At 37.6% G+C, this 22,424-nt stretch overlaps 1 protein-coding gene across 4 annotated transcripts in view; it reads left to right on the top strand.

The window, feature by feature from the left end:
• COL12A1 (collagen type XII alpha 1 chain) overlaps positions 1-22,424 on the top strand; it is a 117,318-nt gene that overhangs the window by 65,358 nt on the left and 29,536 nt on the right. For all 4 annotated transcript variants that reach the window (XM_055329689.1, XM_055329690.1, XM_055329692.1 and 1 more), the window contains 18 exons: positions 2,383-2,512; positions 3,335-3,474; positions 3,894-4,023; positions 5,266-5,408; positions 6,492-6,621; positions 7,283-7,425; positions 9,116-9,245; positions 11,332-11,451; positions 12,559-12,705; positions 13,433-13,549; positions 13,781-13,927; positions 14,449-14,523; positions 16,217-16,356; positions 17,709-17,832; positions 18,008-18,151; positions 19,663-19,827; positions 21,120-21,158; positions 21,256-21,394. In XM_055329689.1, the coding sequence (XP_055185664.1) occupies positions 2,383-2,512; positions 3,335-3,474; positions 3,894-4,023; positions 5,266-5,408; positions 6,492-6,621; positions 7,283-7,425; positions 9,116-9,245; positions 11,332-11,451; positions 12,559-12,705; positions 13,433-13,549; positions 13,781-13,927; positions 14,449-14,523; positions 16,217-16,356; positions 17,709-17,832; positions 18,008-18,151; positions 19,663-19,827; positions 21,120-21,158; positions 21,256-21,394 (2,303 nt within the window). The remainder of the gene's footprint in view (positions 1-2,382; positions 2,513-3,334; positions 3,475-3,893; positions 4,024-5,265; positions 5,409-6,491; positions 6,622-7,282; positions 7,426-9,115; positions 9,246-11,331; positions 11,452-12,558; positions 12,706-13,432; positions 13,550-13,780; positions 13,928-14,448; positions 14,524-16,216; positions 16,357-17,708; positions 17,833-18,007; positions 18,152-19,662; positions 19,828-21,119; positions 21,159-21,255; positions 21,395-22,424) is intronic.

Below are 22,424 nucleotides of genomic sequence, written 5' to 3'. Positions count from 1 at the left end.
TTTTTAATCCCTCTCCCTAATTTAATCAAATACTGAAAGTTTGCCAAATTTCTGTTATTATAATTTTCCAGTTTTTGCATGTTGTAAGGTATCTCTTATATCTGGAGTTACCAGATCTAGGTGGCTGTTCACCTATTTCATACTCTCTATCATTTTTATATTTCTCCAAATAGAGATTTCTGAAAAAGATGGTATGGCTATAAATAGCCTTCATCTCTTTTATTTTTCTGGTCTTCCCTGGTTTAACAGAGGGACCTGTTACTTGCCCACTGACCTCGTTTACTTTAGCTATGTGTCTTTGAACCTTCTCCAGCTTTGCCTTGTGAAAAGTGTAACTAAAACTGCACACATATGATCATAGGTCAGGAAGCACCATATGGTTTTTTACACCAGGATGGGGATGCTTCTTGATTTGTTTCAAATGACTCTTTTGGTAAGGTCCACTGTTTTGTTGACATTCTTTGGGCCGTAATATTTCCTCACATACCCTCAGAAAGAGAGAGATGAATTATTATCAGTTAGTCACCTGACTTGCCGAGCTCCAGCAAATGGGTTCTAGTTTAGGGATATTAGCAGAGGTGGATGCTGGCAGTGGTTATTAGGTTTCTGATTGTATAGTAAGTGGGTTTAGCTGACTTGGAAACTTTCCCTTCTCAAGAGCTGATTGACTTTCGAGTTCATCTTTTGAGGTGTCCATACAATTCGTCTTAGGTAGTATTTTTGGGTAGAAATTTTGTCTAATTAAATAGATTATCAATAATACACTAAGAACCAACTGTAGTCAACTGGCTTTTGTAGGAAATAAGACATTTGAGGAACTGATATTTTCATGTCAGAAACAGAACTTCTTTTGTCTATGCCAGACCAGATATAGGTAAAGCCATAAAGCAGGTGAAGCTTGTTGTCCTTCTTGTTTCCCTTCTTTGTGATAGTGACTCTCCAGCTGCCATCTGCAGTCTCTTTACTTGTCTCGCAGAGGTTTGTTATAATTTGAAAGAGTCTCACAAACTCACCCTCTGGAAAGTATTAGCTGAAAATCCCTCGAGGTCTGTTATTTTTAGGGATGTTTGCATTTTTCTGCTAGTCCATGAAATAAAGTAATGAATCACTGATACTAGAATTATTTGGAGAGTTGGACAGGAGAAGTAGGTGGACACCCCTTTGCTTACTCATAGGACTTGTTCTGCTAAGTGGAAGCCTTCAGATTTGTTACATATTAAATAGCCCATATGGATATTGATACTCTTCTTTCATAATGTCAAATATTCAATTAAGTAAAATTAGCCACCGTAGTTAAATTTGCTCATATTGAGCATCAGTACAGTGTTTCACTGAAGCTTTCTCTGGAACTCAAAGAATTGACATGCGGTAAGCTGGAAACATCTGGACTGTACTAACTCATCCAGCCATCCAGATGTGCACTCTGTGGGCAGTGGGCCATTTTCATGCGATTTTAATTAGTATCACATAAGTATTTGAATTCGGTAGATTGTTAACAAATCATACAAGTTTTTCTTTCAACAAGATAGCTAGATGGCCATAAGCAATGAATAAAAAAATTCAAACTCTATGTAATTGGAGAAAATTGAAAAGCTTCATACCACAAGGCTGGTATCACAGAGATGGCTGGGAACCCCAGCCTGAGTGTAGTCTGGCAAAGGGTCCAGTCATATAGTTTGCACAGCTAAAGTTGTTAGGATGGCAGTTTTGGGGGGGGGACATCAAAGTTTTAGATCTTTTGCTGAATCATTTTAAGGAGTTTTCTAAAGCAAATAAAAACCTCTGTAAAAAAGCAAAAATAATAGCAAATGATGTAGAGCTTGTAATACTAGGCAATTCTTTGCTATCTCAGAGCTCCTTCATAGCTCATTTATGATGAATACCTTTGTGGGGAAGAGATCTGTGAAGTGTGTTTTGGATGAAATTTTGCTGTGCTGGTGGCAAGCAAGTTGAAGTATCTTCTTGAGGTCACCGATTTAAGGCTTAGAATGCTTTTTATGATTTAAGGTGCATATTTTGCATTTAAAATTATACCATAAGATATATTTTAAACCTTCACTGTGGTATATGTTTCCAGATTTTGGCCAGGGTCTCAGCTCCCTTGTAGAAAGAGCTTTCTTTTTTTTTTTTTTTAAATTTTTATTTATTTATGATAGTCACAGAGAGAGAAAGAGAGAGAGGCAGAGACACAGGCAGAGGAAGAAGCAGGCTCCATGCACCGGGAGCCCGACGTGGGATTCGATCCCGGGTCTCCAGGATCGCGCCCTGGGCCAAAGGCAGGCGCCAAACCGCTGCACCACCCAGGGATCCCGAAAGAGCTTTCTCTAACAGATCAGTGAGATGCAGAGAACAAGGCTAACATTTATTCCTGTTTTCCTCAAGACCACAATAGGGGGAAGGCAGAACAGTGTTGTCCTACAGAAACTGAAGCCCGACACCCCTTACACGATCACTGTGTCCTCCCTGTATCCTGATGGTGAAGGAGGTCGGATGACAGGAAGAGGCAAGACCAGTAAGTACCAGGCTCATTTAGCTTCTTTAGTAGATACCACAGAATCACATCTGTTCCTGGAAACAATGGGGTGACACGGTTGTGCTAACAAATTTTAATGCATCTAAAAATGATATTAATTGCTCTTCCTATCTACTTGGAGTTATCTGTCTCTGTTTATGGAGAAAGACAGTTCTTACTTTCCAGCATGAAAAAAGAAAAAAAAAAACCCAACCCTGTGGCCAAAATACCTTTTGGAGAGGAGATATGTGTACCAGATCACTTGCCATCAGGGAAATACAAATCAAAACCACAATGAGATACCACCTCACACCAGTGAGAATGGGGAAAATTAACAAGGCAGGAAACAAATGTTGGAGAGGATGCGGAGAAAAGGGAACCCTCTTACACTGTTGGTGGGAATGTGAACTGGTGCAGCCACTCTGGAAAACTGTGGAGGTTCCTCAAAGAGTTAAAAATAGACCTGCCCTATGACCCAGCAATTGGACTGTTAGGGATTTACCCCAAAGATTCAGATGCAATGAAACACCAGGACACCTGCACCCCGATGTTTCTAGCAGCCATGTCCACAATAGCCAAACTGTGGAAGGAGCCTCGGTGTCCATCGAAAGATGAATGGATAAAGAAGATGTGGTCTATGTATACAATGGAATATTACCATAGGCATTCTTTGATTTATTCACTACTTCAACAAATATTTGTAGGGTGCCCATTATGGGATCCCTGCCATGTTCGAGGTGCCTGAAAAATATCAAGGAACTTGCATTTTGAGTGTGCTGGATTGTCAGGATCACACTGTCATGTGGCTTCTGTGCATTGCAGAACCTCTGAATACTGTGAGGAACCTCAGAGTGTATGACCCTTCTACCAGCACCTTGAATGTTCGCTGGGACCATGCAGAGGGAAACCCTCGTCAGTACAAGCTCTTCTATGCACCAACAGCAGGTGGTCCAGAGGAACTGGTAATTATGTCCTGTAGTGAAAAATGCATGTTTACTTAAACTATAGTTGAGTGATTTAAAAGTTGAGCTAAAAATGCTAGCCGATTTGCTTTAGGGCTGAAGAAGTTCATATTCATTTACTAGAACTTGATAAAGGGTAAAATATTGTTGCCTCAGTGCCTGGGTGTGTGGGGGATTGAGCTGGGGGAAGTAATCATTTCGGGAAGTTCCAAAGGGGGATCCTAGAGTGAGTGTAGGGGTCTAGAGAAGTTTTTATAACTTCTAACAGTGTGTATGGAGCACATCTTTATACCCCAATATTACAGAACTTGCTTCTGGGCTTGGTCTTGAGTTAATATTTTGAGTTTTATATTGTTTGAGGTATGATTTCTTTTATAATTTGTTCCAATCGAGTGTTTTATGCTTATTAAAATCTTTAGGTACCAATCCCTGGGAATACCAATTATGCCATTCTTAGGAATCTGCAGCCAGATACCCCATACACCGTTACAGTAGTTCCAGTTTATACTGAAGGTGATGGAGGACGCACATCAGATACTGGAAGGACATGTAAGTTGAGAAGGAAGAAAAATGTAGCTTTTCTTTATGAATTTTGCTTTTCATTATAAAGGCTACATAAGCCCATTAAGAGAATTTGGGAATTTCAGAATGATAAACTAAATATATAACAATTACCCATGGTTTATCTTCCAAACACCACCAACTGGTAACATTTTGGTGTAGGACGTAACAAATTTATGATGGCATTCTTCTTCTGAAATGATACCATCAGGATTTATGAATGTGCATATGATCATCAGTATGCTATTTCAGTCATTCTCTTTCTCTGACAAAAGTTCATTTTGCTTTGCTTTGTGCTTTATAAATTTGTGTGAAGCAGTGCTTTGTAATTGACTTTCATAGTGTGAATTGTTTATCACATTACTTGATTGCACATTTCTCTGGTTTGCTGATGAAGTGCTTTTGGTCATCAAAATTCCGTGTGCTTTCATTTGCTGTTAACATCTAGAGAAACCAGTTTATAGTGGTTTTACTGTCCTTTGTAGTATTGCTTACAGGCTTTTGTGCATGCTAATAAATAATTTCTTTGGCTTTAAAGATATACTTGCTGATGGCTAAAAGAAAGCAAGTATGGGTGGCTTCTTTTGGTAAGAGATTAGTGCTCTAGAAAGATGATGTTATTGGCTCAAGTAGACTTTCGGGTTAATACGTGGATTTAATTTGTATATTTTTCTAAGTCCCACTTGGGGCAGTTAATTGAGAACTGAATATGTCTTCTATTTTTCCCTCCTTTTGCCTTTTCTTTTAATCACAGAACACATCAGTAGCTATTTCTTGAATGAGGAAGGAATGAATGAAAGAATGAATGATTGAAACCAGCTGACTGGATTAGATGGGCTTCATAGCTGTTGTCAGTTTGCACTTAGAAGGCAGACACTATAAAATTACTTTTCTCTATCTCTCCATTATCTATGTTGGAAAACCAAAGCTTCTTTTCCAGTTTCTTGTCCCTTATCCCTTGTCCTTTTTATGGCCAACCCAATACTATTTCTTTTACTAGCTTATTTTTATTGGCAACAACTTTGCTCCCATATAGACAAAGGCCATAGATTGGCTAACTTAGACTAAATTTGGAGTTGGAGGTTTTTAATCTGTTTTTGTGTGTAGATAATTAGAAAAATGAAGGAGGACAGTATTTTATCCTGTTACAGAATGTAAGTCCTAGGGAAGTGATAACGAAAGCTAGTCATATATAAAATATAAAATATGTATTGGCTTTTCTTTCCTCAGTGGTGAGAGGGCTGGCAAGGAATGTCCAAGTGTACAATCCGACGCCAAATAGCCTAGATGTCCGCTGGGACCCTGCGCCCGGGCCTGTGCAGCAGTATCGGATCGTGTATTCTCCTGTGGCTGGCACAAGACCTTCAGAATCTGTAAGCAATTTTGTCCTCTTAGAGTTCAGTGAAAGAATTGTATAGATTCCCCTGCATCTCTTGCCATGGCTGCTGGGCCAGAATAAGTCAGTTGTCATTGTGGCCCTGAGTCTCATGGAAACTTCCTTTCCTGATGTACACTGTCTTGTGTTTGTGTCTTGTTTCTGGCCTGTGATAATGCCACCTGCAAACATGACAATGAATAATGTTTAAATGGTTGCTCCTGATGATTTAAGGAAGATATACTACCTATAGGGTTAGTTAGCAAAAATGAGTTTTGGGAAAATCTAAATTAGCTATTTGAGTTAAGAAACCCTAGTAGTAAATACAAATTATTGATAAACCTTGTTGATATGAGCTTTTGTTGTAACATAGAAATGTCTTCGTTATGAAACTATAACGTTTGCCTTCACTGGCTCTTACAAATAGTCCAATTTATTTTCAATTCATAGTATCATCCAATTTTATAGGTAGATTGATAATGTAAGAATCAGAAATTGCTAATTTGAATAAGAATAGTATCAGAATCAGAACACCTAAGGGAAAGTAAATTGATAGGCTGATTTATGTCTTTATAAAAATGGACAATGGTGGTGAACAAAGATAAACAAATGATTTATGTATCCCTGTGTGTGGTAGGACTTACTCAGACAATGTTACCCTTCCTCATTTATGGAGTGGTTCTCTATTTTAACACAATATCTCTTCCCTACTATCATATATGGGGGATCCCTTCTCTTATGTGTGTCTAACATTTAGGATGCTCTGTGCATAACTATCATGAACCCTGGATGTTGTATTTGAGAATTCTTACAGTAAACATAAATGAGAGATAAGTGAAGCTACTAAGGATAGCTTAGTATGTTGATCAGCTTAGTGAGTACGAACTAACTTTTTTTTGGAGGGGGAATTTCTGAGGATAAACAGTATGACTTTGTCAGATCTCATGAGGAAACAGAGTAGTTGGCTTCTGACGTGCCCGGGCTCAGCTTTTTATTATAAATGTCACTATGTTGACTAATAAAAGACTTGATAAGCATTTGAGTTGTTGTCAAGCAGAATCTGGCATTTCTTCCCCTCCAGATTGTGGTGCCAGGTAACACGCGCACAGTGCACCTGGAGCGGCTGATTCCCGACACACCCTACTCTGTGAACATTGTAGCTCTCTACTCGGATGGAGAGGGGAATCCCAGCCCTGGCCAGGGCCGAACGCGTGAGGCAGAAATCCTTTCTCCACCCCATTCCCTTGTAACTCCTTTGGCAGGGCTTCTCTGAGCCAGGGAGAAGTGGGAGATGGGTGGTGAATGAGGTGGTGAGAGCTTTCTCCACCTCTGCACAGGCGAGGGTAGGTCCGGGCATGGGGTTTTTGCCTGGGCATCCCCACAGTTGGATTTCAGGTGAAAGGCCCATGACTGCCATCTCTGCCGAATGATCTTCATTCAGCCATTTTCTCACCTGAGACTTAAGGAGGGGTTTTTCTCTTCTTCCACCCTGTACCAACTGGGCACTTTAGAAATGTGAGGGCTCGGCCTCTAGGTTTCATTAAACGGGAGGTGGTTATTGTACTTTAAAATAATCCCTTTCTCTCCCAGACTGTATATTTAGGTTCAAACCTAGCTCCATGTCACTGAAAATTTAGCACGTAATCGTAGCTCCAAAAGTGTAGCACTTTCTACTATTTATGGTTTCACATTAAAACCATAGGAAGTGTTTGTTTTACCATAAGGGAGTAAACATCCTAGCGAATGTGAAACTCCCACAAGTAACTTCCTTATTCTGACCCAAGTAAAATTCTTTTATGCCCTTCCCGCTTCCCCCATGTCCACCATGCTCACAGGCTGGCAACTAACTTTATTGTGTTTTGATGTATTTAGTGCCACGAAGTGGACCAAGAAATATGAGAGTCTTTGGGGAAACAACCAACAGCCTCTCTGTAGCTTGGGATCATGCCGATGGGCCGGTTCAGCAATACAGGATCATTTATTCTCCCACTGTTGGCGATCCAATTGATGAATATGTGAGTCCGGTTCTCATCTAGTTGGACGTTTTGTAATCTCTTACCTGTTTGGAAGATGAAATTAAGCTTTTTTCTTTGGGAGTGTACTGTGATTACAGTTGAGTCTTTGATTCTTGTGTGACAGTCACATTTTATATGACATCCTCTGACAGGATATTGGGACCATCCAGGTGTATCTGATGTGGCCTCCCACGTTACAAAGAATCAATGTCTTTGGGCTCATTTCCGTTCTAAAGACAGATTGAAAAATTGTCTTATTGCATGAAATGCATATTTCAAGCCACCTAATTCTATTCATAGGAACTAAGCCTAGTGAGACATGATAATATTCTGAGCTACTTAAACTAGTATTCAAAAGATGTGACCATCCAAATCCTATCCTTTCTTTAAATCTAATTTCTCTACAAGATACCCCTTAAGTATTCAAGTGCTAACTGATGCTTCTTTTCTTTAAATTTAACATTTTTCATTACACTTTGGTATTGGAATATACCTAGTCTCATATTAGCTTCAAACTTTTTGTGTGTCACACTATCTCTCCAGAACCAGAGTTAGGTTTCTTGTAGCTTCCTAATAGCCCTTACCAGGCATATCCATTTGTTATGGATGGAAAAACTCACCACTCTTTAAAAAGTATAGTGATTAATTGAAGTGATAGGTCAGTAGAATGTTACACAAAATGTTGATAGTAAAGCAGTTAGGTCTGTGGTTTACAACCATTTTGTCACAAACCCTCTTGGATCATTCCCCCTTTGTTATCCTCATGTTATATTTAATCTATTTGAACTTGATATGTAAAACTCTAATTCAAACTCCTATTTCCTATTCATCAGAAACACATGTAATTGTCATTTAGAGTTTCTCATCAAAATGAGATAAGCAATATCACCACATTTAGTTTGTCAAAGCAAAGAAGCTCATGCTTAGAGTTTATTCAGCCTTTCCATGAATGAGTACTCAATATCCTCCCATTTTCTGAAAACATTAAAAATATAATTTCTTCCCCCGGTTCACCATTTGTAGTCAAGGGACTTTATGCTGGAAATCACTGGCATAAGTGAGGTACATCGTTTGTAGAAGTAAAGCATAGGGTTGGAAGAGAGATTGAGAGATTTATCTGGTTTACTTCCTCTTCATGGAGGTAGTTGACTGTATTTCCCATTTCCTGTTTTTCATCTTTTCGACCTAGTAGCATTAGCCAGGCTGATATTCCTGAGTGTAGGCTCGGAGTCCATGTTTGCTCACCAGGGCATTCCCAGCAGCTATCACCATGCCTGGCCCACAGTGGCTTGCATGGTGCACATTTTTTTGCAGGGATGCATGAAAATGTAACACATAAATGGGAGATGGAGAAAAACATAGGGCTGCATGCTGCAATAATCAGTAATGTGCACCGAGGTGTCAGGCATGTTCTTAGCTTTCATCCTCACAGTTTCCTCCAGAGACACTAAGTCACAAAGGAGGTAGATGGCTGACCAGGGATTCAAGCTCAGATCTCTCTGACTCTCAAACCATTCTCCCGTGCTACACAGAGGCAGTGTAGACCTTGACATGAGCATTGTGCACCAGAAACAAAACATTAAGAAACCATTGCTGTTTATAGAAATATATAAAACAATGTTGTCTGTTTATAAAAATATATAAAACAATGTTGTCTCTAGCTGATCGTTAATTTGTAATTTCCCTACAGACCACAGTCCCAGGCAGAAGGAATAATGTGATGCTGCAGCCCCTGCAACCTGATACTCCATATAAGATTACTGTTATTGCTGTTTATGAAGATGGAGATGGAGGCCATCTAATAGGGAATGGAAGAACTGGTAAATATCTTTCCCTTTTATAATCTTTAAGTTTTGCGTTTACCAACGCATACCAAATACTATATCAATACTGCATTAACATTTACATTAAACATTGAATTTTGAATTTTGGCGAAATGATATGGGAACAGAATTTGTATTTTAACTTTCCAAACATCCACTGAAAGGAGAGAAAGGAGACAAAAATCTGCATATTTTGCTTTGCTTGAGATGATTTTTGTTTCTCCTTTGGAAAATCATTGCATATTCTCTGAATAATGATTCAGTTTGTGTGGTATCAGTAAACGATGTAGTTGCTAACTCAGTCAACGTAGTATCAGTAAAAACCACTATCCTGAAAGAATCTCAAGTCATAAATAAAAAAGCAAGATGATTGATAATCATCTTCTGTCTTTACAAATTTATCCTTTTTTTTTCTAGTGTACCAAGTAATTTACAGAAAATTATCAGTGTTCGGGCCCCTTTCTACCTTACACTGGTGTCAAGTTCTTATTGTTTAGAGCAAAAGTTCTCCAAGTTTTTTGCTCATTGAAATAATCTGAAGAGCTTTGAAACGTATTTATGCCGGGGTACCACCCTCAGAGATACTAGTGGAATTGGTCTGAGATATAGCCTGGATCCACTTATGTTCTAGTGTACAGCCGAGATTGAAAGCCAATGGTTTAGCAGAAAGTCAGGCTGGGCTATAGGTCTGAGTTCTGTTACTGGCCAATACTGGCATTCCTCTTTCCACTTCATTTTGCAAAAATCCACTTATGTAAATGATGTCAGGTTCCTGGCTACATTCGGTTCCCCAAAACTTTTGGTGCTTAAACAATCTTGACATTACAAAATATGGGAAAGGTGACATTTGAAAGCTCTCAAGGGAAAAGCATGACGAGAGTTGTTTTAGCTGTCTCTCCAGGCCAAGAATTTACATATTTACTGATACTCTTTATCTACAAGAATGAGTCAATGGAGACTCAATTTAGTGATTCAAGATGATTTTAATTTAACAACTTTTAATTTTTCACATTCCCTTGGGTTTTAGAATATATTTTGGTACTTTTCTGGGGGAAATGGCATGTTTCAGAATTTTGTGCTTATCAAAATATATAATATATAAATAATACATAAAAGATCTTTACCAGGGCAGCCCTGGTGGCTCAGCGGTTTAGCGCCTGCCTTCAGCCCAGGGCGTGATCCTGGAGACCCCGGATTGAGTCCCACGTCAGGCTCCCTGCATGGAGCCTGCTTCTCCCTCTGCCTGTGTCTCTGCCTCTCTTTCTCTCTCTAGCTCTATCTCTCTGTCTCTCATGAATAAATAAATAAAATCTTAAGAAAAAAAAAAAGATCTTTACCAGACTTGAAATTTCCAGGATATGCCAAAGCCTTTTGTAGTTTTTCTTGCAAAAAGTTATTTATTTTTTATTTAATTTTTTTTTGCAAAAAAGTTAAGTTGAATTCATATATATATATATATATATATATATATATATATATATAATAACTCAGTGACTACTCAGCATGCTGTCTAATAGCATTGGTTTACAGGGAAGGGAGGTGGAAGCAGTACCTCTGGAGCCATGAAGATTTGCTCTAAGTTATGCTGGGGGAGGACAACAGGGTTCTGGGAATTAACATCATTTTAGTCACTAAGTAGCTATGTGGTCTTGGGCAAATCAAATCTTCTTTATGTGATAAGGTGGTTAGACTAGACAGTTTCTAAATTGCTTTTTGGCTCCAACCATCTGTAATCTATAACATGCTAAAAATGGTATGAGATCTCTTATAGTTTCTGTAATTCTGCATTTTATTTTATTTTATTTTTTTTTTCATTCTGCATTTTAAAACCTAATAATAGCTCTGGGATTCATCAGTTCCTAAGTCCAACTTGAGTTGCTGTTTGAATTTGGAAAACCACTAAGCTTTCTCCTGAACTTTTCAAAACTCTTAAATTATTTTCTGGATGAGGGCATTTTAGGATTTTATTAAATTGTTCTCATGGGACCACACTATCAGTAGTCCTAATCAATACTCACAGAATTCTGTGCTCTCCTTGGGTGTCAATGAAAGATCAGTAACCTGTGCCAATATTTGTTTGCAGTGGGACTGCTTCCACCTCAAAACATACACATCTCTGATGAATGGTATACAAGATTCAGGGTATCCTGGGATCCTTCACCTTCTCCGGTCCTTGGATATAAAATTGTGTATAAGCCAGTGGGTAAGGAAACATCTTTATTATCATAAAAATGCATTAGAGAGTTATTTGTTTGTGAGGGAGCTCTTTATTGCATGCCCCATTATTAGATTCTCTTGGTAGTTCAGTTGTCACGTTGAATCCCCTCTCACTAGAGGCAATATTCTTGGAAATAATGTTCTCAGCCAATAATCTGAAGTGTCATTGTTACTATGGGTGTAGATGAGACTCATTAAATTGCATGATTAAAAAGTTTGGCCCGCCTCATAAAATTACACAAATGGAATCTGTGTCCAGACATTCTGTATATTACTATGATTGTGAAATAATGCATATTTAATCAATATAAATTTCTATATTTTCCCATTATGTCAAGGTGTTATTCCATTTTGGGCATATGCATTTTAGTTTATTCCTTGCCAGGCTTGTTTTCAACTTCCCATTGACATTTACACCTAAATGGATATCACCTTGATTAACTGATTTGCTATCTTTGTTTCTATGTTCTGTCTGTATGCTTAGCAAAATGGAAGAACAATATTCTTTGTATCAAATGTGCCAGGGTATCTTCCATGCACCCAAAAAGGGTGTGAGCTAGGAAAAGATAAGGGAGAGAGGACAAGAGAAAGGAAACATGGGCCTTAAGAGAGATAACTGAAAAGAGAAGAAGGTGTTGGCAACTGAGGACCTTCAGTAACTGAACTCATGGAATGAGGACCAAGACAGAAATTCTTAAGTCATCTCTACAATAAATTGGAAAAATGTTAATTGAGTACCTACTATGTGTAAAGCACCATGCTGCCAAAGTGGGACTTAGAGAAGAGGCTTGAGGGTTTAGGGTAGTTGATTGTGTGATTGAATTTATTCATTAAAGGAACATTGATTACATATCTACTGCATTCTAGGTACTGTGCTATGTATACTTTGCAAATTAGAGTTGAGGAATTCAGGCTCTGCTTATAGTTTTGTATTCGCCATATAATGGAACATGTGCTACAGTGAGCAAGTACATAATAGGCCGTGGAATTAGTGGTGTTCATACTATCATTTGAGTGTAAGTTACTCAATTTTAAGGAAAATTTGAGACCGGTGGTGGAATATTTCTATGTCCTTTTGTGATTGTTATTAAAGGTTCCAATGAGCCCATGGAAGTTTTTGTTGGAGAAATGACATCATATACATTACACAATCTCAATCCTAGCACCACCTATGATGTAAATGTTTATGCTCAGTATGATTCTGGACTCAGTGTCCCCCTGACGGATCAAGGCACTACATGTGAGTCACATATCTTTTCATGGTTGTAAGAAAAAGTGTAGTACAAATTGCCAGGTCAGTCAACCTGTTTTAATTTTTTTTCTTCTTAACATTTGCATGTTTCCTCAGCATTAAGCAAGTGTCTCTTTCTTCTTGTTCAGCCAAACAAACATATAAGTAATATAACTGAGTATACAAAAATATATGTGATATTTTTATTTCTCGTAAAATATAGCTTGAATTTTGAAAGATAAAAAGTGTGATTTTATCCATGAATTATCTGTAAAATTAGTTTTGGAATGCTGTGTAGTTTCTTTGATAAAGGATCTTAAAACATATATTACCTAAGTGCATTGACTTAATTTAAAGTTTTCACAGAAATGCCATGATTATTGACTCAGCCCAAAGATAGATTTTGTTGTCACCAAGTGCTGAATTGCTATTTAAGGACTTAGAAGATAGTGCTTTAGAAAAATTTTACATGAGACATATTTGTTATTTGTAGTGTCCAGTGGGACTATGTGGAATTTCTTTCCCTTGAAAATTAGTGATAGCAAAGGGGTCTGTTTTAGCTGTACTACATTTCCATGTATCTTTCCTGTGTGTTTCTTACAAGGAGACATACTAAAAATTTAGGCTTTTTATTTTCAGCCACAGTGGTAGTTTCAATTTTGTGTTATGATTAAAAGTATGCTTTTTTGTTTTTATTTGTGAAGTAAATCTATTTCTTTTTTTCTTTATTTTGTAGTGTATTTAAATGTGACAGATCTGAAAACCTACCAGATTGGGTGGGATACATTCTGTGTTAGATGGTCAGCTCACCGGGCAGCTACCTCCTACAGGCTAAAACTAAGCCCCGCAGATGGTATGTGTGCCAACCCCCCCCCCCCAAAAAAAACCAAAAAAAACAAAACAAAAAACAAAAACAAACAAACAAAAAACCTAAAAAATGAAAAATAGTAAGAACTGGAGCACATAGTAGCAACATTTTAAACTTCAGTAAAGGAGATGCCTTCTCTCTACGAAATGATATATAAAAATATCTTTAAGTATAATTGATGGTAGCACTGGCCTTTTCCTTTGTTGTCATAATCAGGAACCAGAGGACAAGAAATTACAGTGCGTGGATCAGAAACCAGTCACTGCTTCACTGGTCTTTCACCAGACGCTGATTATGGCGTCACCGTTTTTGTGCAGACACCAAATCTCGAGGGACCAGGAGTCTCTGTCAAGGAACATACCAGTAAGTTTTTGAGTAATCTGAAAGTCTCTGTAAAGCTTCAGGATAGAATGTTCTAGGTGTGGGAGATGTAAGTGTCTCCTGTGTAGGCACTTCTCCACAGTAATGATTATAATGATGGCAGATTCATGAAGAAGGAGCCTGTGGTTGGTTCAGGACCTTTTTCTACAGCAAGTCCATGCTGGCCCTGTTACAGAGTTGGTGTTATTTTTAAGGAAAGAGGTGCAGGAGGGAGACACGGTTCTAGCTGGCAGTGAGCAGTTGAATATGCACGCTGTTGACTTTTACTCATTTGATCCTATTTGAAGGCCTTTCATCCATCCTTTGAATCGTGGTTTTGCTTTTCACAGCTGTAGTCCATGTTTGAATGATTAGTAATGACACCAAATTTGGATAAAATAATCTATGAGGGCCAATGATACTTGATTTGATATCTAGGACTGAAATTGCTCTTAAAATGTACTTCCCATGATATGAAATTTGCACAGGTTATATTCTTCTAATTACCATTTTTTAAATTCTAGCTGTAAAACCAACAGAAGCCCCTACGGAGCCACCCACACCTCCTCCCCCTCCTACAATCCCACCGGCCAGGGATGGTAAGTGGAGCTGCTGATAGGGATTTATGGAGCCTCTACACTATTGCCAATTAATACAGGGTGTTTTTGATGTCTTCTTCTTGCTGAAGAGTTTTTCGATTAAAAAAACAAAAAAGATTGCCAGTAATTGTTTTGGCATATTTGGCGCATATGAAATCAGTCATAAACAATAGTTCTTTGTTTGGAACTCTGTTTCCTCAATTTTGCAGATTAATGTTTAGTGATACTCTCCGTATTCCATAGTCACATGGTGGGCACTTCTGTCTCCTGGCTGCTAGCCTCAAAAGGCAAAAGGCACTGTGTACCATTTTGGCTGTATCTTCAACTTACCCCTGGGGCCTTTGGCTTTGGAATTCCTGGCTTCTGCCCTGGATTGCACGAAGCTAAAAAATGTCCATTCACTGAAGTTTGAGACATAATTGTCACTTGTAGTGAACTGGCAAAAAGATATACTGAGCTAATGGGACAGGTCTCTCAGTAATCTGGGGCAATTCTCAGTGTTTTATCAGATAATTAGCTACTGTTTTAGTCTTTCTCCACATTCTGTTTCCAGCATTTAACTGAAAGAATTTCAGATTTTTTCTTTTTTTAATTTTTAAAATTTAAATTTAATTAGAATTTCAGATTTTAAAATCATTTTTCTTTTGTCTTAGAAGTTCTAGAATGCTACAACTTTATTAAACTTATGAAATAAATAAAATTAAAGATACAAATTGTATTCTTATAGGACAAAATAATATTATGCAGGGCAAATAGTATTATTACAAGGTAAAATAATAATGGATTTCTTTAAATTAGACTATTGAAAGAAATTCAGTAAATAAACTTGGCTTAAAAATGTTAAATATTTGTTCTTAATAGATTCTACTTTTTAAAGCAGTCTTGGGTTCACAGCAAAATTGAACTGAAAATACATGGAGTACAGTATATAACTTACCCCACAGCCTGCTCCAGCATCAATATCCAGCACCAGAGTGGTGCATTTCCTACAGTTCATGAGCCTATATTGACAGATCATTTTCATCCACAGTCCACAGTTGACATAACAGTTCACTGTTGGTGCTGTTTATTTCGCATGTTAAGTTTTTATATACTAAAATTTTAATTATTTTTAACCCTCCAAGTGTGAAAATTCAAATCAAAGGCATTATTCCTTCCCTTTCCTCCATCTGTATAATTCTAGTGGCCTAATTTAAAATGAAAAGACATCTTATTTGCACCAAATCTTTGATAATTATATACAAAATCTCCAGATCCACTGATGGCTTGTTTTTTTTGATGGCTTTTCTTAAATTCTGAACATTGTTGGTTTTCATTTGATTTCATCCTCATCTATTACTTGAAGCCACTCAAAACAGTTTCATGAGGGAAAAGCATATGTTTGGATTATGGATCTAAGCTTAGATGGAGTAATTTTAGAGCAGAAAATGAGGGCCAGTTAGACTAATGCTTCTCAAACTTTGTTTTGCATGTAATTTGTCTGGGTATCTTGTTGTTGCTAATCTGATTCAGGAGGTCTGGGGTAGTGCCCAGGATTCTGCATTTCTAAGAAGCTCCCAGGAGATGCTGCTGCTGCTGAACTACTGAACTACACTTTGAGTAGCGGGGTGTTAGGCTACATTTCTCAGTTTTGTAATTTCATTTGAATGAAAAAATTCACGAGAGTTGGGGTTTCTTTGTTTTTTCCCCCCAGTATGCAAAGGGGCCAAGGCAGATATTGTATTCTTGACTGATGCCTCCTGGAGTATCGGGGATGATAATTTTAACAAAGTTGTAAAGTTCATCTTCAATACTGTGGGAGCCTTTGATGAAATTAGCCCTGCTGGAATTCAGGTGGGTACTGTTTCATAGGTGGCTATTCATTCGTAATGTCTTGCTATTTCCTTTGAATATTTGTTTTCAAGTAGAAAAGCTTTTCAGTATAAACTATGTTTTGAGTTCTGTTATTTACTATTTTCTTTACACTTGTGTTTTTGGGAAGGAGTTGGGTGTAAATGACAAATAGAGAAATAAACCTCCTCTAGGTATTCTCTTGCCTAGATGATACTCCTTTTGGAGACCTTGGGGCATTCCTACTTTGACTTCCTGCTTAAGACTTCTGACAATGATACATTTCCATAAAAGGTCATCTAATGTTCTGGAAACTAAATGGATTGTGATTGTCATACCCTGTTAAGTTAGAGGAGTAAGTGATGAATAGTGACTGAAGTGGGTGTGTGGCATTTCATACTTGGCCATTGTGGCATCTTAGATTATGAAAATAAGAGATTTTGACATAAGCCACAAATAATTTCATAAGCGAATCACTTCTTTTCTAGAATGTACTAAGTTTCAAATCCCCAAATAATCCTGTGAACACTTTTCCAGCCCAAGAAAAGTAAAAAAATGAAGCTAATTAGTCTTAATTTAATGTGTTAGTAGCTAAGCCATTTTTCATCCTTTTAGAAATTGAGATTTCTAATAAAAAGTAAAAAAAAAGTACTGTATTTTATTGACTTCTATGTGCCAGCTATTTTATATACATGATTGTCAGCCCTCAAAACAACTCTATAAAGTAAGTATAATCATCTCCATTTTACTGATATGGAAAGAAAATTCCAGAGATGTGGAGAACTTGTCCTGTGTCACATAGCTTCTAATTGGCAGAGCCAGGATTTGAAGCCCTTGAATTCTTACTATGAAGCCTGTACTCTTTCCAGTAAATCATACTGTTACTAATTTTGTGGTGAGTGATGATTATTATCACATACGTAGCACTTTAATATTACCATGAAGAGTGGATGCAGTTAGTGAGAAGAAGTAGTTGGCTGAGAACCAGTTGCTTAGCCAGCATTTGAGTTCAAGATGGTGTGTTCTCATTTCTAATCCTGGGACCTAATTCTTCCCTAGCTTTACTCAACCCTTCCTAAATCCTAGAAAAAGGATTCAGGTATTTTCCAATACCATTGGAACACAGCATTTTTACAATGTTGATAGTAATGACAATTTCACTGAAGATTAGAAATGAGAGAATTGAATGAGATGACAGTAGTCAGTGCTATAATACTAGCTATAAAGAGTTTATAATAGTCTGTGAGATCCAAGACACTTCTTTTCCCCATTAAACAGCACTGGGAATTTCCACTGGGAAATTAAAATATAAAAAGAGGCGTCATAACCTTACCACCAATCATATTTCCTTTCAGGTCTCGTTTGTGCAGTACAGTGATGAGGTCAAGTCTGAGTTCAAGTTGAACACATATAATGACAAGGCCCAAGCCCTGGGGGCCCTCCAGAATATTAGATACAGAGGAGGAAACACAAGAACAGGTACAGTTAATCAAAGTGTACGTAGATCTTCACTCCCCAAAGCATTTGGACTGAGGTGGAACTAAGTGTATTATCATATTTTCGTATTCAGATTCTTGTCTGTTGAGTGTGACTAATGACACTTGGGTTGTTTTCACTGAACTGATACTAAAATGTTCCATGTAACACTCTATAGGCAAGGCTCTCACATTTATCAAGGAGAAGGTCTTGACCTGGGAGAGTGGCATGAGGAAGAATGTCCCCAAGGTGCTGGTTGTGGTCACAGATGGCCGGTCACAGGATGAGGTTAAGAAGGCAGCTTTGGTCATCCAGCAGTCAGGTAAGCACAGGCATGAGTTTAAAGTCTAGTGATTACACTCCCTTTCTTAACAATTTTACATGTTCAGGAATGATGGCAAAAGATGCAACTTCTGATTTGGCTTTATTGTTCCTGTTTTACTCTGTACTCCATACCCCTGAAATGTTAGTTTATGTTTAATCATGGATAATTTAGCAATCACTCAAAAAGGACATGGTGTATATCTTTGTTGAAGATGTGGCTTGGGGTAGATAAAAGAGCAAACTGCATTTTCCCGTAGTGGCTGAAAGGCTACAGAATGCAGTAATAGAGTGGGCCTAGAGCAGGCTTCCTGCCAGAACAGAAGTGAATTTTGATGCTGGGTCCCTGTGCAAGGAGAAACATAGGGAAGACTTTAGCTTTAGCATGTCCTTTGACAATGCAGATCCAGTGTACATTGCTGAAGGGAGGTGTAGTGAGGCCTCAGAAGACATCTTTGGGGGTAGACCTTGTAAATCAAATATCTCGAGAACCTCCTGGCAACACTGTCCTTTGGGTTCATTTTCTAGGATTACTAGAGAGGGAAGTAGATCTGACTTGCATTCATACCCTCTACACTCCTGAATCCCAACTGCCAGGCAGAGTCCAAGGTTAACATATTTTGGAGAGAATTCTATTTTGTGCATGATCTACTGCAGTAAATTACAAAATACTTTGTTATATGGAATTTGTCATCTGCACATACTGATTCTTTGGCCAAAGTATGAGTCATGATTAGTGCTAAGTCATATTGTCTTCTCTCAATACAGATTGTTCTCTGTACTGTTTTTTTTTTTAAATAAAAATTTGCCTTTATGTTATATTATGTTATACATTTTAAGCAGACACCTACATATTTTGGGCTTTTGGCTGATTTAAGTTTGGAGTTATCAATACTTGTTCAAGTTACCTTATGCGTATCTCATTAGAGAACTAATTTCTTATATAGTCTATTTTTTCTACTTTCAAATTAAGCTTTTGGAGTGAGGTCTTTGTTTATTTGTATTAGCCTAAATAAATGAAAGTTTATTGCCAGTGGGAATTGTTGAGTCCATTTTAAAATTGGCCAGAGTGCTGCCTTTGAGCCTGAGTTTGTTAAGAATATTGGTTTCAAGAACTCAAATTTTAAATGAGTCGTTTCTGAATTGCATACGTTTAAAATGTTAATGGTGCCCAAGAGAGCTGTAGAATGGGTGGGCGATATCAGGCCTGTGGATCTCTGGAAGGAAACTTGCACCACATTAAGTCTTTCTGCTGTTAAAATGTGCTTCTCTTAATTGTTAGGATTTTATTTTAGGAACCCCAATTAATTGAGTTTTCTAGGCCAGAAAACAAGAAGACCTGGAAAAAGTACATATTTATTAAAGAGAGTTTATGTCAGTGGAAAGGACTTGCTGCATATACTCTACTAAGAAAATATAGCATCATTTCTGAAAGGATTTTATTTTGAATTGCTTACCCAATAAAGGATGGAACAGGGGATCTGTAATTTGCTCTCGAACACTGCTTTGCAGGGTTCAGTGTCTTTGTAGTTGGAGTGGCTGACGTTGACTACAATGAGCTTGCCAACATTGCCAGCAAACCAAGCGAACGGCACGTATTCATTGTCGATGACTTTGAATCTTTTGAGAAGATTGAGGACAACCTCATTACATTTGTCTGTGAAACTGCTACTTCAAGTAAGTCCTGGTCCAAATGGATCCAGAATCTTCCCTGTTTTGGAAGATAACTACTTAGTGGACAACTGTCTGTCCTATATGGGATCAAGTCTGTGCATAAATAGATTCTGGGAAATCACTTGGGAACCTGATGAATCATTGTTCCTATTGATATCATGCTAAATGTGTGTTTGTCAGAGGTCTGCTTTTAGCTTTGAGGATGTAATATTCCTTGTATGGAAATGAAATGTTTTAATGTATCCTTTTCCCACCATCCCAATGCTATGACATTTGAGTAAATTAATTTCCAGCTTAGAAATGCATTTATAGAAGCACTTCTGTGAGATGAAGGTTTTCCCTATTAGTAATCAATTGGTATTTGTTCTGTCAACATCCGTGCTTCAAGGGAGCAATGAAAACACTGACTTTTGCGTGTGCACTCCATTTGGTTCTCATTTGCCTTTTTGGGTGTAGATTTTTGTTTTTGCCAAGACTTCAGCTTTTAAAATACAGTGAAGGACCAAAGATTAATTATTCAAATCAATGTATCCTCTTCTCCATCCATTCCCGCTGATTCCTGGGATATTATGGAGACAGTTTTGTGGCTAGTATAGACCGCCGATCCTATGGAGGGCTATGCTTTACAAGTGTTATAGTTCCCCCCTATTAAACATTACTAAAAACTCAGAGCTGTGGTTAGAGGTGGCAGTAGTAAACAAATATTAGTGGTTTACTCTGAGAACTTACAGCTAAAGCTCAGAATGGAGCTGTGCTGGTGGATGTGGGTCTGGAAGTACTGTTGGACTTGGCAAATTATGCCTTTGTATAAATTTAAAATCCCTTGGGAGAAAATTTCTTTAATCTATTGAAGAACATCTGAATATTTAATTCTTTTAAATTCTATTTTGATTTATTAAATTCTTTATTAAAATCCTTTAATTCTACTTTGCTATTCATAAGGACATTGCAAAATTCCCACTAGTACTGGAGAAATTTCAGAAAACATTGATTATACTAGTCAGTCTTAGAATTTCTCCTACACAAAGGAAGTGTACAAAGAATAACTTATAAAAGGTTAGATTGGCGTTATTTTTTATAAATGAATGAAAAATTACTTGATATATATACATGACTGGCTTCTTTAAAAAATTTTTTTTATTGGAGTTCAATTTGCCAACATATAGCATAATATCCAGTGCTCATCCCGTCAAGTGCCCCCCTCAGTGTCCGTCACCCAGACATGACTGGCTTCTGTGTGTATATAATATTTGTATATCATGTTGATGATACTTAAAGAACACTGTACATTGCAGGTTGTCCTCTCATTTATTTGGATGGCTACACCTCACCAGGTAAGCATTTATACCCTTGGACAAATTTATTTCAGGATTTAAGCAATAAAATTATTAAAATGACCTCATTTTAATATTTGCCTTTTTTTATGTAAAGGTTTTAAGATGCTTGAAGCATACAACCTGACAGAAAAGAATTTTGCTTCTGTACCAGGAGTCTCTTTGGAGTCAGGGTCTTTCCCCAGCTACTCAGCTTACAAGCTTCAGAAGAATGCTTTTGTGAACCAGCCTACAGCGTAAGTGTGACAACTAGGAGGTTCCTTCTCTTATAATGGACCTGACACTTTTTTGAGGTTCTTAGAATTTTTGCCCACTTCTTAAAATCTAGAAACTTTACAATTGTCAGAGGTCTCCTATCGATGAATTAGTTTCGTTTCCTTAAATACAGCTGGGTTAAATGTCCTCCATCAGGTCACACAGGGGACTAGGACTCAAGCCTTGCTATTCTCAGACCCAAGAATCTTATCTTGGTTCTGTAGTATTACGGATTATAGACCTTGTAGTATTTAAGGCTAGGATTGTAGATTTAAGGCTTCTTCTAAAGGAGGCTGTTTAAACAGGAAATTAATTATTCTGTACATTTCTCCCTGTGGTGCAGAAGGACTGAATGGAGTAAGGGTAGAATGCGAGCCGGCATTCTTTTTAGTGTTTCAGATCTCCAGAAAATGAAATATTGTGGCCGTTTTGCTTGTCCAAGATCAGACAGGCAGTGGTTAGTTTTTATTGGCCAATGCTCTGGCAATCTGTTGGGCAGTTCTAGCTGTTGTTATTTTACTTCATGAAAGTTTGCACCTGGGTATCATAACTAAAATATGTATTTTTGAATTCATTAGAATTAAAACACTTTACTGTTGAAAATATGTGTTTGGCAGCTTATAGAGAAAAGAGAACAAGAAGAAATAAAGCCTTTAGAATCTTAGGGCAGGGTCAGAAAATGATGTCTGAAATTCGAAATGCTCTGGGAAAGCTGATGGAAAATCCAGACTGAAACCAAAGCTAATTTCTTTTTAAGAAAGCACAGATCATACTGTTGTAGTTTGACCACATTGTAAGTTCCTAACTCTTTTATGGTTAACCATGTTGGTTCGCAGCTTTAGGTTTGTCAGTGAACCTTAATTCCCAGTGTTTAACTTCCAGTCACCATCAGATAGAATTCCTACATTTTAACTTATGACAGCCTATTGTGTTCTTAAGAGTCAGAACTTGTGGCTGAAAGAAAAGCATGGGTACAATTAAGTTTTTTTTTCATAAGCACTCATTAACTGA

The sequence above is a fragment of the Nyctereutes procyonoides genome, unplaced genomic scaffold (assembly GCF_905146905.1).
Source record: "Nyctereutes procyonoides isolate TBG_1078 unplaced genomic scaffold, NYPRO_anot_genome, whole genome shotgun sequence".
Classification (NCBI taxonomy): domain Eukaryota; kingdom Metazoa; phylum Chordata; class Mammalia; order Carnivora; family Canidae; genus Nyctereutes; species Nyctereutes procyonoides.
The sequence above is the reverse complement of the archived record's forward strand: the minus strand, read 5'-3'. Positions and strand labels throughout refer to the sequence as shown.